At 38.8% G+C, this 12,617-nt stretch overlaps 1 protein-coding gene across 13 annotated transcripts in view; it reads right to left on the bottom strand.

Annotated features, from left to right (window-relative positions):
* PLEKHA7 (pleckstrin homology domain containing A7) overlaps positions 1 to 12,617 on the bottom strand; it is a 145,968-nt gene that overhangs the window by 44,927 nt on the left and 88,424 nt on the right. For 12 of the 13 annotated variants that reach the window (XM_033153623.1, XM_033153632.1, XM_033153614.1 and 9 more), the window contains 2 exons: positions 5,071 to 5,249; positions 4,290 to 4,766 (listed from right to left, as the gene is read on the bottom strand). In XM_033153623.1, the coding sequence (XP_033009514.1) occupies positions 4,290 to 4,766; positions 5,071 to 5,249 (656 nt within the window). Of the gene's footprint in view, positions 1 to 4,289; positions 4,767 to 5,070; positions 5,250 to 11,598; positions 12,284 to 12,617 lie in introns of those variants that run through there. The other variant, XM_033153677.1, reaches the window with a different exon arrangement.

Genomic DNA, 12,617 nt, shown 5'->3' on the forward strand with positions numbered 1-12,617 from the left:
TATTCAAAATTTTTTTGTCTCAACCATTTTAACTTCCACTCAATTTCTTGATTGATCAGCGATTCAAATTGGTTTTTTAGTACCTTAATACTCTGCTTCAATTCTTGATTTTTTGGTTTCCGAATTAGTTGCTTTTCTTTATCTTCCAATGCCTTCAGTAATTCTTCCTTCTTTTTTTCTCTTGCTCTTCTTATAGCAATATCTTGTGAAATCATGAAGCCCCTCATCACCGCCTTACTGGCATCCCAAATTGTGTTTAGATCTGTTTCTTCGTTTGAGTTCAATGCAAAATAGTCATTTACTGCCTTTTTTGCTTTTTCAACCACTTTTTCATCATTAAATATATTCTCATTCATCCTCCACCTACTCTTGGCACCTTCTCCTTTTAGTTCCATATAAATGGCATTATGATCTGATAAGGTTCTTGGCTGGATCTCTATTTTGTTAACTTTTGACACTACTCCCTTGGTGGCCCAAATAAAATCTATTCTTCCTGAGCTTTGGTTGGGCTCTGAGAAGTGCGTATACTGTTTCGTTGTTGGGTGTTTGGATCTCCATATATCCATTAAATTTAAATTCTCTATCAACGTGAAAAAAGACTTCGGTAATTTCCCTTCGGAGCCCGTGCTTCTAGATGATCTATCGATTGCTGGAGTTACCACCCCGTTTAGGTCTCCCATTAAGATTTGCCTTTGATCAGCATATTCAAGTAAGATTTCCTCAAGTTTTTTGTAAAACTTGGCTTTCTTATTGTTTGGGGCGTATATTCCTACCAGCAACAGTTTCTCACCCTGCCATTTAATTTGTACAATTATCACTCTCCCCTCCTCATCTTTATATATTAATTTGGGTTCCAACTTGTGTTTTACATAAAAAACCACCCCACGCTTTTTCTTTTTATCCGCTGTCGCGAAATCCAGACCCAGTCTTTTGTTTATTAATATTTTCCTATGTTTTTTGGCAATATGAGTTTCTTGCAAACATATGACATCTAATTTCTTTTTAATCAAAACATGTTCAACTTTATTTCTTTTACATTTATTGTTTAAACCATTTATGTTCCACGATTGGACCTTTAAAATCATGTCTACTTTCCGATTTTATGATCTTTCTTGTCAAGTTCTTTTAGGTATTTGCGTTGTCTTCCTTTTCTTCTTTCTTCTCTTCTTCTTCCTCTTCCTCTTCTCCTTCTTCTTCACTTTCTTGTCCACTTCCTTCTCCTTCTCCTTCTTCTACCTCGTCCTCTTCTTCTGCTCCTCCTACTGCTCCTACTTCCGTCTCGCCCTCTACTGCTTCTCTCCTCCTTTTTCCTTTCTTCTCCTCCTCCAGTCCCAACTCCTTTGGATATCTTCTGGTGAATTTCTTTAATTCTTGCTCACTCTTGATCTTATATCTCTTGCTTTTGAAGTAAAAGGTTAATCCTTCAGGAAATTCCCATCTAAAGCTTATCCCTTTCCTTCTTAAAATACCTGCCAGCGCATGGTATGGTTGCCTCTTGTTTAAAAATCTTGTTGGGATTTCTTTATAGATGATGATTTCCCTTCCCCCTACTATCAACTTCTGCGAGTGGCTTAATTTCAATATTTCATTCCTAATGTCCATCGAATTGAACATTACTAGGCAGTCACCTGGCAGTTTTTTCGCTCTTGCTTTTGCCGACTTCACACCTATTCTAAAGGCGTTCAGGATTGAGTATTCTATAATTTCTTGTTTGGTGTCCAGCCATCTGGCCAGTTCCACCACTAATTTTTGTCTAATATTTTCATTGGCTTCCACCGGAATCCCACGAAATTTGAGATTAAGCTGTTTCTGCCTCAGTTCTAACAATGCAATATTATCCAGCATCTCTTCCTGGGCCCTATTTAGGTCTCCAATCTCTTCTTTTACTTTTTCTGAATCTTTTTTTGATTGTTTAACTTCTTTCTGGACTTTCTTCACTGAATTTTCTATCGTCTTGGATTTAGTGGACAGCTCTTTTAGCTGTTCTGTTAGCTCTCCCACTACTTTCTCAAATTTCTCATCCATAGATTCCTTCAGATCTACAATTTTTTTCTCAATATTCTGCTCACTCTGCCTTATCTCTTTTTTAATTTCTGCCAATAAACCTTCCCACTCCTTTCCTTCCTCCTGCTTTGAGGGTCTTCTATCCCTCCCCAAATGTTTTTCAAGCAATTTTTGGAATTCTGTTCTACTAATAAAGACAAGAGGCTTAACTGGTGGGACAGGTAGCATTGCTGACATCTGTATTTTGCTCTATTGAAAAGTATTATTATTATTACTAACAAAACTTTCCAACAATGGGGATGCGGCTGCTTTCCAGAATGGAGAGAGTTGATGTAGCAGGGGGGCTAAGGTTGCAAGGGTGGAATCAACACAGAACCTGCTGGTGTGCTCACACAGACCCAACCTCTCCCTTCCAGTAAGCAGTAGTGATGCTACTGCCAAGGATCTAGCACTGCAGCTCTGTCCCACTGGGTGAGCTGCTTCTGTTCTGAAAACAAAATAAAAATTCCATGGCTCCTTACTGTACACAATAGGCACTGCTGCCTTCTGCTTTTAAAATATTAAGTTTCAACCAAATGAATATATACCATGTATCACAAATTAAAGTTTATTTTGTCCAGGATCAAAGACACATTTAAGCAAAGGCCCTAGTGTGGTGGGGCTTTTGACTTTACCCCACCCAGCCTTTACAGGGTATCCTCCCCTTTAAGAGTTAGTGGAATAAGAAAATCAGTTTTAGCTTACACAATGATATGCTACTAATCTCCAATATATAAATTGCTTTCCACAGGCTCTCACAACCTTTGGTCTAAGATCTCACCTATCTCAAAAGCAGCTTTTCAAATGGCACATGGAGATTATGTAAGGAAATAAAAGACGCTTCACTATACACAGAGTCTGCAAAATCAGGGCTCTTATGATGTGCATTGTTCTCAATATTTTTGAATGGTAGTAATATAGTAATTTAGACCACAATGCTGGGATGCAGTTGCAATGGTCAAGCTAATCAGCAAATCTTGATGGTATCTCAAACAATTATCATGCTTTTTATCTTAGCCCAAAGTTCTAATCAATTATCACTCTTGTGCACCCATTATTCTAATACACAAAGATCTCTTATGAAGCATGGCTGCACAGAAACAGCATTTTGTAACCAAGAAAAAAGAAAATTAACAACGTAGATTAATTACTATACTACATGAAATGCTAAGGGAAATTCAAATAAGTAAGCTGGATTTTGGCCAACAACAACAACACTCTAATGCATATGGTGTCATACTGGAAGTTTGGTCTATTTGTGAAGAGTATTTTATCTTGACCATAAAGAATAGCTGATGGAATAAGAAAGAAGCAACACTAGTTTTTGTAGCATTATGTAAAGGGGAATGACCTAATATATGAGAAGTATATAACAGCCTATAAGCAGTCTTCACTGGTCTGGTTTTGCACATCACACCAAGCGAAACCTTGGCTTAGCACAAATGTGTAAATATGTGAGGGCTTCTGGACAGGAGTTTGAAGCCATTCCAAGCGCAGTCACACCACAGATTTGTGTAATGGCATTATGATTTTGGTATTTTTGTTTTCAATCCATCTCCTGATGATCTCTAGCATGCCAGAGGTGGGTGACTATCACATATGTTAGTTTAAAGCAGAGGTGGCCAACAGCTTTTGGTCCAAGTGCCACATTCTCTCTTGGGCACGTCTCCAGGAAGTCACATGCAAAGGTTGGATGTGGTCACCCAAGCCTCTCACATACGTGCACACAGGACATACCCAGCCACAGAAGAAGAAGAATAAGAAGAAGAAGAAGAGGTAGTTTGGATTTGATATCCCGCTTTATCACTACCCGAATCATGCAAACACACAAACACACACACACACACACACACACACACAGACCTCCTTCCTTAGTTGATCCGTGCAGATCAGATAAGGAGGAGGGTCTATCACCCTTCCCTTCTCAACAAATGATCAATCTGATGACTAGGGCATAGCTGTCAACTTTCCCCTTAAGGGAAATTCCCTTATTCCGAATAGGATTCCTCGCAAGAAAAGGGAAAAGTTGACAGCTATGGATTAGGGATGGGAAATTTGCATCCCTATCAGGGCACAGGACCAGGTATAGAAGTTTAAACCCTTCTGTCCACCCCAGCCTACTTTATTTTTTATTGTTTTAACTGCTGTTGCCACTAAAATTAGCAGGGTCTTGCAGCCCTCCCTTGCCAAGGCCCTAGCAACCCATTTTAAAGCAATAAAACAGACAATCTAAGTTTATTACTAACCTTTTGGGATCTCCTTTTTGGACTTTAACCCAGTGCTCTATGTGAGCCATATTGTTTTTCCTCTGTGTCTGCTTTTTTTGAGCTGGTCTGGAAACAAATCCTTGTTTATATAAACCAATACCATTCTGCTCCACTAGGCCAGGACTTGTATTTAACGAATTGGAAAGTGTTCCATTCTTCTCAACAGGCTGAGCTCTCTGGGACCGAGACAGACTTGACTCTGTATTCAATGTGCCAACCTCCGATATCAATGGATGTTTAGATTTCTCCCTTTTTGATTCCACCGTGTTCTTCCTGACAGCATAATGCTCATCTTCTATTGCTTTTCTCATCTCTTCATGCTTATCATATGCAGAGGTTTCAGGAGATTTTCTGTAACATCCTTTTGCATCAGCAGAATCTAACTTTGCACATTGTTTGCAGGCATCCACATGATTAGCTTGAGGAACAGCTTGCTGATCTGGATTTCCTGTTTCTCTAAGGGGGGAAAATGTACACGAAAAGTCAACACTTTATTTGTTGACACTGTAACGCTAGTAAGTTATCTTTGTACAGACTTAATGCTTAGCAAACTTCTTTAATGCTAAGTGATGCCTCAGAGCTCTTAGTTTTGTCCCATCACTTAAAGGCTCCTGTATATGGCTGATACGTCATTTTTGCAGACGTCACTCAGATTTAATATATGAGTATTTTTCAAAATGCAAAATGTACTTTTTAATATTGCATTGATATCCGAGAGACACACAATGGAAGTCTAAATACAGACGATCCCTGAACTTGCCTCTTTGGTGATGAACGTGTTTGCATAAGAGCAGCTTGATTCATAGCACGGATCCAACCATTCATATCTTCTTGAGTATCCGCACTAAAGTAGTACGTGCGCATCCCTGAATGCTCTGCCTGAGAGCCAATAACAGAACTCTTGTTATATATATAAGCCCTCATGCCTGTATGGACAGCCTGCAACAGAAGAAAGATGAATTAGGTAATTTTAAGGAAGGAGGGTAGGCAAAATTCCTTACATATGAAAGTAGGTTGGGAGGTTTTTTGTCTGTTTTTTGTCACATCTGATGAAATGTGCTGCTTTTCCTCCCATTTGCATTCAACTTTTTATTGTTTGAGCATCCCCCAAAACACACACACACACACACACAAAAACCCAATGATGAGACAGCGCTAAGATGTCTGAATTATATGGCAATATAAAGTGTATATCTGAGCTTAAAATAAAATAGGTTGGTAGTTTTTAAAACCCAACAGGATTGCATCACATTTCCAAATAACCAGGGTAGCCCTTGTAACTAAACAGAAAGTTTTACTACCAAAATCACTGCAGAGCAGCAACTTGGCATTCTGTAGTGTTCCCCCCCCCCCAAGCACATTTGTGATAGGGTATTTTTGTTGTGGCGGGGGTGTGTGTCTTTCATAATGTTGTGATATTGTTACAGAATTTTATTCAGCCTTTGTACCAGTAAATTTAACTCTTTATGATGTTCCTCTTGATGCATTTTGTTTACTGCAAATGTGACACAAAACAAGCTACTAGGTATTTTATTTGCTATTTCCCTTGCTGAATTTACAAACTTGAATATATTTTATAGATCACTGTATGAGGGTTAATCAGCTGAGAAGAAAAGTAGGCTACATATCTTGTGGTGCATAAATGCTATTTTAAAGTATCATTTTGTAATGAAGAAATTATTTCCCTTTTAATTATAGTTTGGTCTTCGAAAAAGCTTTGTTGAAAGGTCACTAGAGATGAATGAAAATTATTGGTACCAATCATGAGATACCCAGTCAGGATAGAGTGTTCTTTATGTATGCCACAACAGCTGCTAGAATTTTACTTGCAAGAAACTGGAAAGGTGAAGAGATCCCGACAGTGGAAGAATGGCAGATGAAGCTAATGGACTTTATGGAACTCGTTGAACTGACCGCGAGACTCCGAGACCAGAGGGAGGAGAAGGTGCAACAGGATTGGAAGAAATTTAAGGACTATTTAAAAAATCGTGAAAAGTTAGATATTTGAAGCAGAACTGGCTTGTTTAATTGGCTTTAGCTAGTTGATGTTAGACGAAAACAGTAGACAAGAAGTAATGTTATGAATGGTTTAAAATATTTAGAAATGTCTAAGGATATGTTGTTTAAGTAATGAATTATATACGGTTAGTTAGTATCTTTATGATTATTAAGAATAGTGGTGAATGTTAAGAAAATCGTTACAAAGTTACCAAAGTATATTTGATATTGAACGCAGTTGAGAGAACGGGGGAAGTCCCCCCAACGAAGATTGGAATTAGAATTAAACAATGATTTTCTCTTGGTGTTCCTGTTTAGGTATGTATAGGTTTCTTTTTGTTACTCTTATGTTGTTTAAATGTGTTTGATGTGTTTTCTTTGTTTTATCTTTTGTTAATTGTTTTTGTTTATTTGTTTGATGTATTTGTTGTTTAATGTAGAAAATAATAAAAATCTTTTTTTTTTAAAAAAGAAAATTATTGGTACTTTTGAGCTTATATTGAGAGAAATATGCTTCAATAAATATAATGAAAGATTCTATTAAAAAGTAAAAACAATGTCTTTACTTTTAAAAGTAAAGAAAATGAGTGGCATAATCATATGGGATCCAACATACTGGGGCTATGTTAGTACAAGGAATGGAGTTCTACTGCAGCGGTTTTTCAAGGCATGGCCCTAATAGTCATAACATGCAAGGAAGCACAGGACAAAGGCTTGGTGGAAGGGGAAACTAGAAGATTACAAATTGCACAAAGTAAGTACAGTACAGCCATATCAGCATGGACAAGGAAGGGATACACCCAAGATGCCAGAGGGAAATAAATATATAAATAAATATTGCTTCGGAACCACAACACCAACACTAAACACAAACACATTATTCACAAAGCCCTAACAATATGTGGTGCTCCAAATACTAAAGGATATAGTTAAATACAGGCAGCATGTTACTTGTAGGCTAGGAGCAGCAAAGGTTTCAATATCAGTCATGTAAAGCAAGACATAAAACTATAATTCTCAATAGTTAACAGAGTTAAAATCAATGGCAGCAAGAGCAACCACTGTTGGCAAATTTTGAACATTAGAGCTTCAGAGTTGCTATATGGATAAGAAAAGGAAGCTGAAAGCAACTCAGTGTCCTGCAATGTTTGCCTAGTTTCTCAGGTCTAGTATCCTACCTCTTCTCCTTCTGTGCACCAAACTACATGGGACATTAACCGTCTAGTTTGGTGTTGCACTTGTCTTTTTTCCTTTTTATTGTGAATAGCAGCTGATGGGGACTCTCCAATCAGTATAAGGACTATGGTACTATGAAATAAAAAATAAAAACAAATTCCTTCCAGTAGCACCTTAGAGACCAACTAAGTTTGTTATTGGTATGAGCATTCGTGTGCATACACACTTCTTCAGATACCATGCACACTTCAGATACCATGCATACACAAGAAAGCTCATACCAATAACAAACTTAGTTGGTCTCTAAGGCGCAACTGGAAGGAATTTTTTTATTTTTTATTTTATTTTGACTACAGCAGACCAACACAGCTACCTACCTGTAACTAGAACTATGGTACTATGGTGTGTGTGTGGCAGTTAGCCCTTTCCTCCCACACTGCAGTCACAATGAAAAGTATTCTGCTTCTCTTTTAAATTCCTATTTGGCATGGAGAGGAAATTTTGTTGATACCAAGTGTATCTTTTTTATACAGTGGTACCCTGGGTTACGTACTTAATCCGTTCCAGGTTACAGTACATAACCTGAAAAGGACGTAACCCGAACAATTCGTTCGAAAAAACCCCGGAAAAACCATGAAAAACACTCTGTGCATGTGCAAATGGCACACACATCGGGTTGCGCTTCCGGGTTAGCGGAGTTCGTAACCCAAAAAGTACGCAACCCAGAGCGTATGTAACCCGAGGTACGGCTGTATGTATTTTTGCTACCCCTTTAACCATTGCTTCAGTCTCCTGCTGTCGTTCAAGGCATCATGTAACAAAGAACAATCCACAGTAAAGAAGTTGATTTTGCTCCCAAGTTAGCAGGGAGTTTCATGCATCATTGAAACTTGCAGATACATATCTGCAAAGGGCTGCAGCCGTAGACTGTGTGTACCACAGCTCACCACAACATCTACTCAAGATAAAAAAAACAAAAAGCAGAAGTTCTGTTCTGTACATTGCAGGGACTACCATGGGTATGCAGACCTGTACATACAGTACTAGGTATTCCTGCAATGTCTAAAGTAGCCTAATATGAGACTGCCCTCATGAAAGGGTCTTACAGTTTAATTTGATATACTGTGGATCTTTAACTAATAAAAGGATATCAGAACCACAGTGCTTCTGTGACTGCAACATACAGCCAGACAGATTAGACAACACACCACTTCAGGCACACCTACATCTCCTCCAGGCTTCAACATGTGTGGCCATGGCCTATCTCACATTTATAACTAACCTGCCTCCTGATTGTTGAACACTGGTGAACTAATTTATAGGATTTCTGTTGTGGCCTCTCTAATAAGGAAACCTATTTACGATCATGTGACCAATCTGTCATGGTCCTATGCAATGTCTGCAATAGGGAAAATCCATCCTGGTGTGCTTGTCCTATATAGCGCTATAATCAGGCTGCGGGCATTTTCGGTGGTGGCTCCCCATTTGTGGAATGCTCTCCCCAGGGAAGCTCACTTTAGGCACCAGGCAAAATCTTTTCTCTGTAACCAGGCCATTGACCTTTAACTATCCATGGCTTTTTAGAAGTGGGTGGGATGTTTTTAATGTATTTCTGTCCTTTTGGTTTTAATGTATCTATCTGGGTTTTATTGTCTGTTTGCTGGGTTATAGGTCAGTTTGGGTTGCCCTGGGCAAAACATTGCAAAATATGTGGGGTTTTAAAAATAGGACTTGGGAGATAATATTATATCAGAAGGGACTTCATTTCTGAACATGCACAAAAGATAAGAAAAAATAGGGCTGTGGCGGAATAAGGCCTGGTTCATCATGGGTTAACCTATCACTCCCATGTTAGGTAGGTGTTCCCTGGGAGGCGGAGCTACTTGGCATTCTAAAAGGAGGGGGAACAACCTAGAAAGGGAGTTGGGGGTTTGGCAGTTGGGTGTGGAGGTATAGAAAGAGAAACTGCGAGGTTAGGCTTTGGGGAATGGGAGGAAAGGTCATTACCATTGCTAACGGGATGCTGGAAAGATTATAACTGAGCTGAATTATATTAGAAGATTTGTACCAGTATTAACTCAAGACATCCATGTTTTCAAGTTACCTTAATAAAGTTAAAAGTGCTTAAACGTTCGCTGACTGTGGCAGTGCGTCAATGCCTCAAGAGGTGTGGCTGAGGGGAAAAGCACTAAGGGTTTCCTGTGACAGAGGGAACGGGTGGCTTATTTTCCTGGCATACAGAGGACTGGGCAGGGAAGCCAAAGGTGCCACGCAGTTGCCAAAAAGGGAAGGCAAGCTGCAGTAGTTTGGGAACCCAGGGCGGGAGATCCCAAAGGTGGCAAGAGTTGTTTCGAACGTAAAGCACTGAGGTACCCCAGAAACACTCCCATATAACCACTGAAGGATTCATCCTAGTGGACAGTGAAACTTAGGGAGAGTCACGGTTGGGGAAGAATCGAAAGGGGAGGGAGTGGGATCCCTCACAAGGGCCAGTTTGGAAATAACATTATGAGTCATGGGAAGCCACTGGCATGCATCCTCCCTACTTCTTTTGCATACCAGAACAGAACAGGAGGAGATCAAAAGCTATGTCTTCTATTTTAAACTAACCAGAGCTCTATTACATCTGAGCACAAGCAGAAGAAAAACTTGGCAAACAGTAGAGCAAAGATTTAGAAAGATGTTGATTGGTTTGATAGGTATTTTAATTTGAAAATGTCAGTTGCTCATTCCACAACAGACTTTGTAAGAGAAAGATAATTTACAGACTGAAAGAGAAACCAATATCTAACACTGAGGGTGAAATATATTGCATGGTTGTATAAGACAGGCAACACTACAAAGGGATGTATGAAAAATCATCTTTTTCCATATATGTCCATAACGTCCTTCTTTGTATGGGTCAACCAACAGATCTTCAGAGCATATTGGCTTGTGATAGTAAGCTATTAGCCAATATAGCAATTCATACAATCCCTATGCTGCCTATACAGCAAGGGTCAGGAAACTGTGGCCCTCCAGATGTTTTAATAAAGCAACAGCCATCTGGAAGGCCATAGGTTCCCTGCCTCTTCTATACAAGCTATAGATTGGATAAAGCCCATCTTCTCCCTGCTGAAGGATTAGTCTGAAGAATAATTTACAATGCTTACTTGGTTTCGAAATATAATTATAGTTTTTGACAGCACAAAATACATCTAATCCTCCCTATAGGATCTCAACTACATGCATTACTGGATATTACTGAGTATTTATTAGAAGACTGAAGCTTCATAAATCCACCGCCAAGTCCCCATATGCACAGACAGACTTCTTGGAACTAAGTCTCTCCCCCCCCCCCCATTACTGCATTTAATATATTCTGAATCACTGAACTCCTCTCATTCATTTACACAGCAGCACTGAAACTTTCTGAGTAGGGAATAGCCTTCATTCAAATCAGGGGTGAGGAACTGTTGGCTATCTACATGTTGTTGAATTATGTCTCCCATAAACCACAATAAGCATGCCTAAAACCAGGGGGGGATAAGAGTTGTAGTCCAGCATAATATGGAGCCCCAAAGTTTCCCACACCTGATACAAATGAACAAATAAAGGTCCTTTACACTTCCTTTAAAGCTCAATATATGGTGGACTGTTATTACTGCAGTTATTTTGGCTAGTGACAGCCTCTCCATTGTAACTCTGTCTATAGAGCAGCTACAATCTCATTTTAAAAGCAAAAGCAGATACTGTACAGTTTCATTATCAATTATCTAGCTAAAATGGAAGCAAGCAGAACATTGCACGTTTCCACATCCAGCAGCTGAAGAAAGCATATTTACAATATTTGAGAAAGCAACATGTGCAGTGTTATCAGCAAATTATTTCCACTGGAAGGGCCAGCTCCAGTGTGATTAAATTAAACTGTGCAAACATATCCAGTTATCTCTTAGCAACGTAGCAAATGAGCAACATGTACATGTGTGAATGTAAGCGTGAGGACAATCAGTGACAGGAAAAAACAGAAGAGCTTTGTGATGTCTTAAATTATGAGTAAGAATTTCTAAAGCATAGCAGTCTGAAGGACAACACATACACATTCACAATAGGGATGAAAAAGTAATATTTGTACCTATTCATGCATTCAGATGCCCTTATTCTGGAAAGAGGGAGAAGAAAAGGCAGCCTCTCTCCCATATTGCACAGAAGAAGAAATGGAGAGCAAACCCCAAGAGCATACCAATAAGAACAAAACAAGGACAAAAATTCAGTAAGTTAAAAGAGCAGAATTCCTAAACAATTCATAGAAAGTTGGCATGATGAAACAAGAAATTGAAGTCCATCCCCTCAGACACAGGCATTATTACTTATTTTCACACAACACCTGTTTACACACTGAGCTCTTTAGAGGTTCACCTACTCAAAATGCTCACACCCTTAATTCCTCCCACACAAGTCCTCAGGGTCAAAATACAGCAGCACTTTTAAATGCAACCTACTTGAATGGAAATAATTAAGAAGAATTGCAAAGGGGCTGTGTAATTGCTAGCAATGTGCCTTCCAGATTTCCATCTACCTCTACCCAGTCCAGGCAACCTAATTCAGCGCAGAGGCTCACTAGATAGGAAGAAATGTGTAATAAATCCACTGAAGGTCTCTGTAAGCTAACCATTTGCCTCTGAAGTTTAAGTTTTAGCATTGCTAAGCAGAGACAACTAAGAAATATTGAGTAATGTACAAGCAATACACTATGGATCATTGTGATTCTTGCAAAGGGAAAAGTTGATTTACACAAAATAGCAAAAAACAAACCACCCAGCCCTAAATAAATAAGCACATCCTTCTAAATGTCCTATTTTAAAACTGTTCTGGAAGGTTTTTAAAAGGAGTGTCACTTTTCAAATAAGAAATGAGCTGGATAGGCCACATTAAATTTGACAAACTTCTATTTTTAGTCCTATATGAACTAACCTGGGACCATGTCACATTGAACATAATGGTGCTAACTTCTGAGTACAAGAATTGCACTGTTAAAATGATTTAATAATGAGCTAGAATATAATATTTCAGCTTTGTTTAATAGAGAAAACATCTTATCAATTCTGCAATTAGCGTTTATGACACAATAAACATTTTGGGAAAGGACCCACA

The sequence above is a fragment of the Lacerta agilis genome, chromosome 1, assembly GCF_009819535.1.
Source record: "Lacerta agilis isolate rLacAgi1 chromosome 1, rLacAgi1.pri, whole genome shotgun sequence".
Taxonomy (NCBI): Eukaryota; Metazoa; Chordata; class Lepidosauria; order Squamata; family Lacertidae; genus Lacerta; species Lacerta agilis.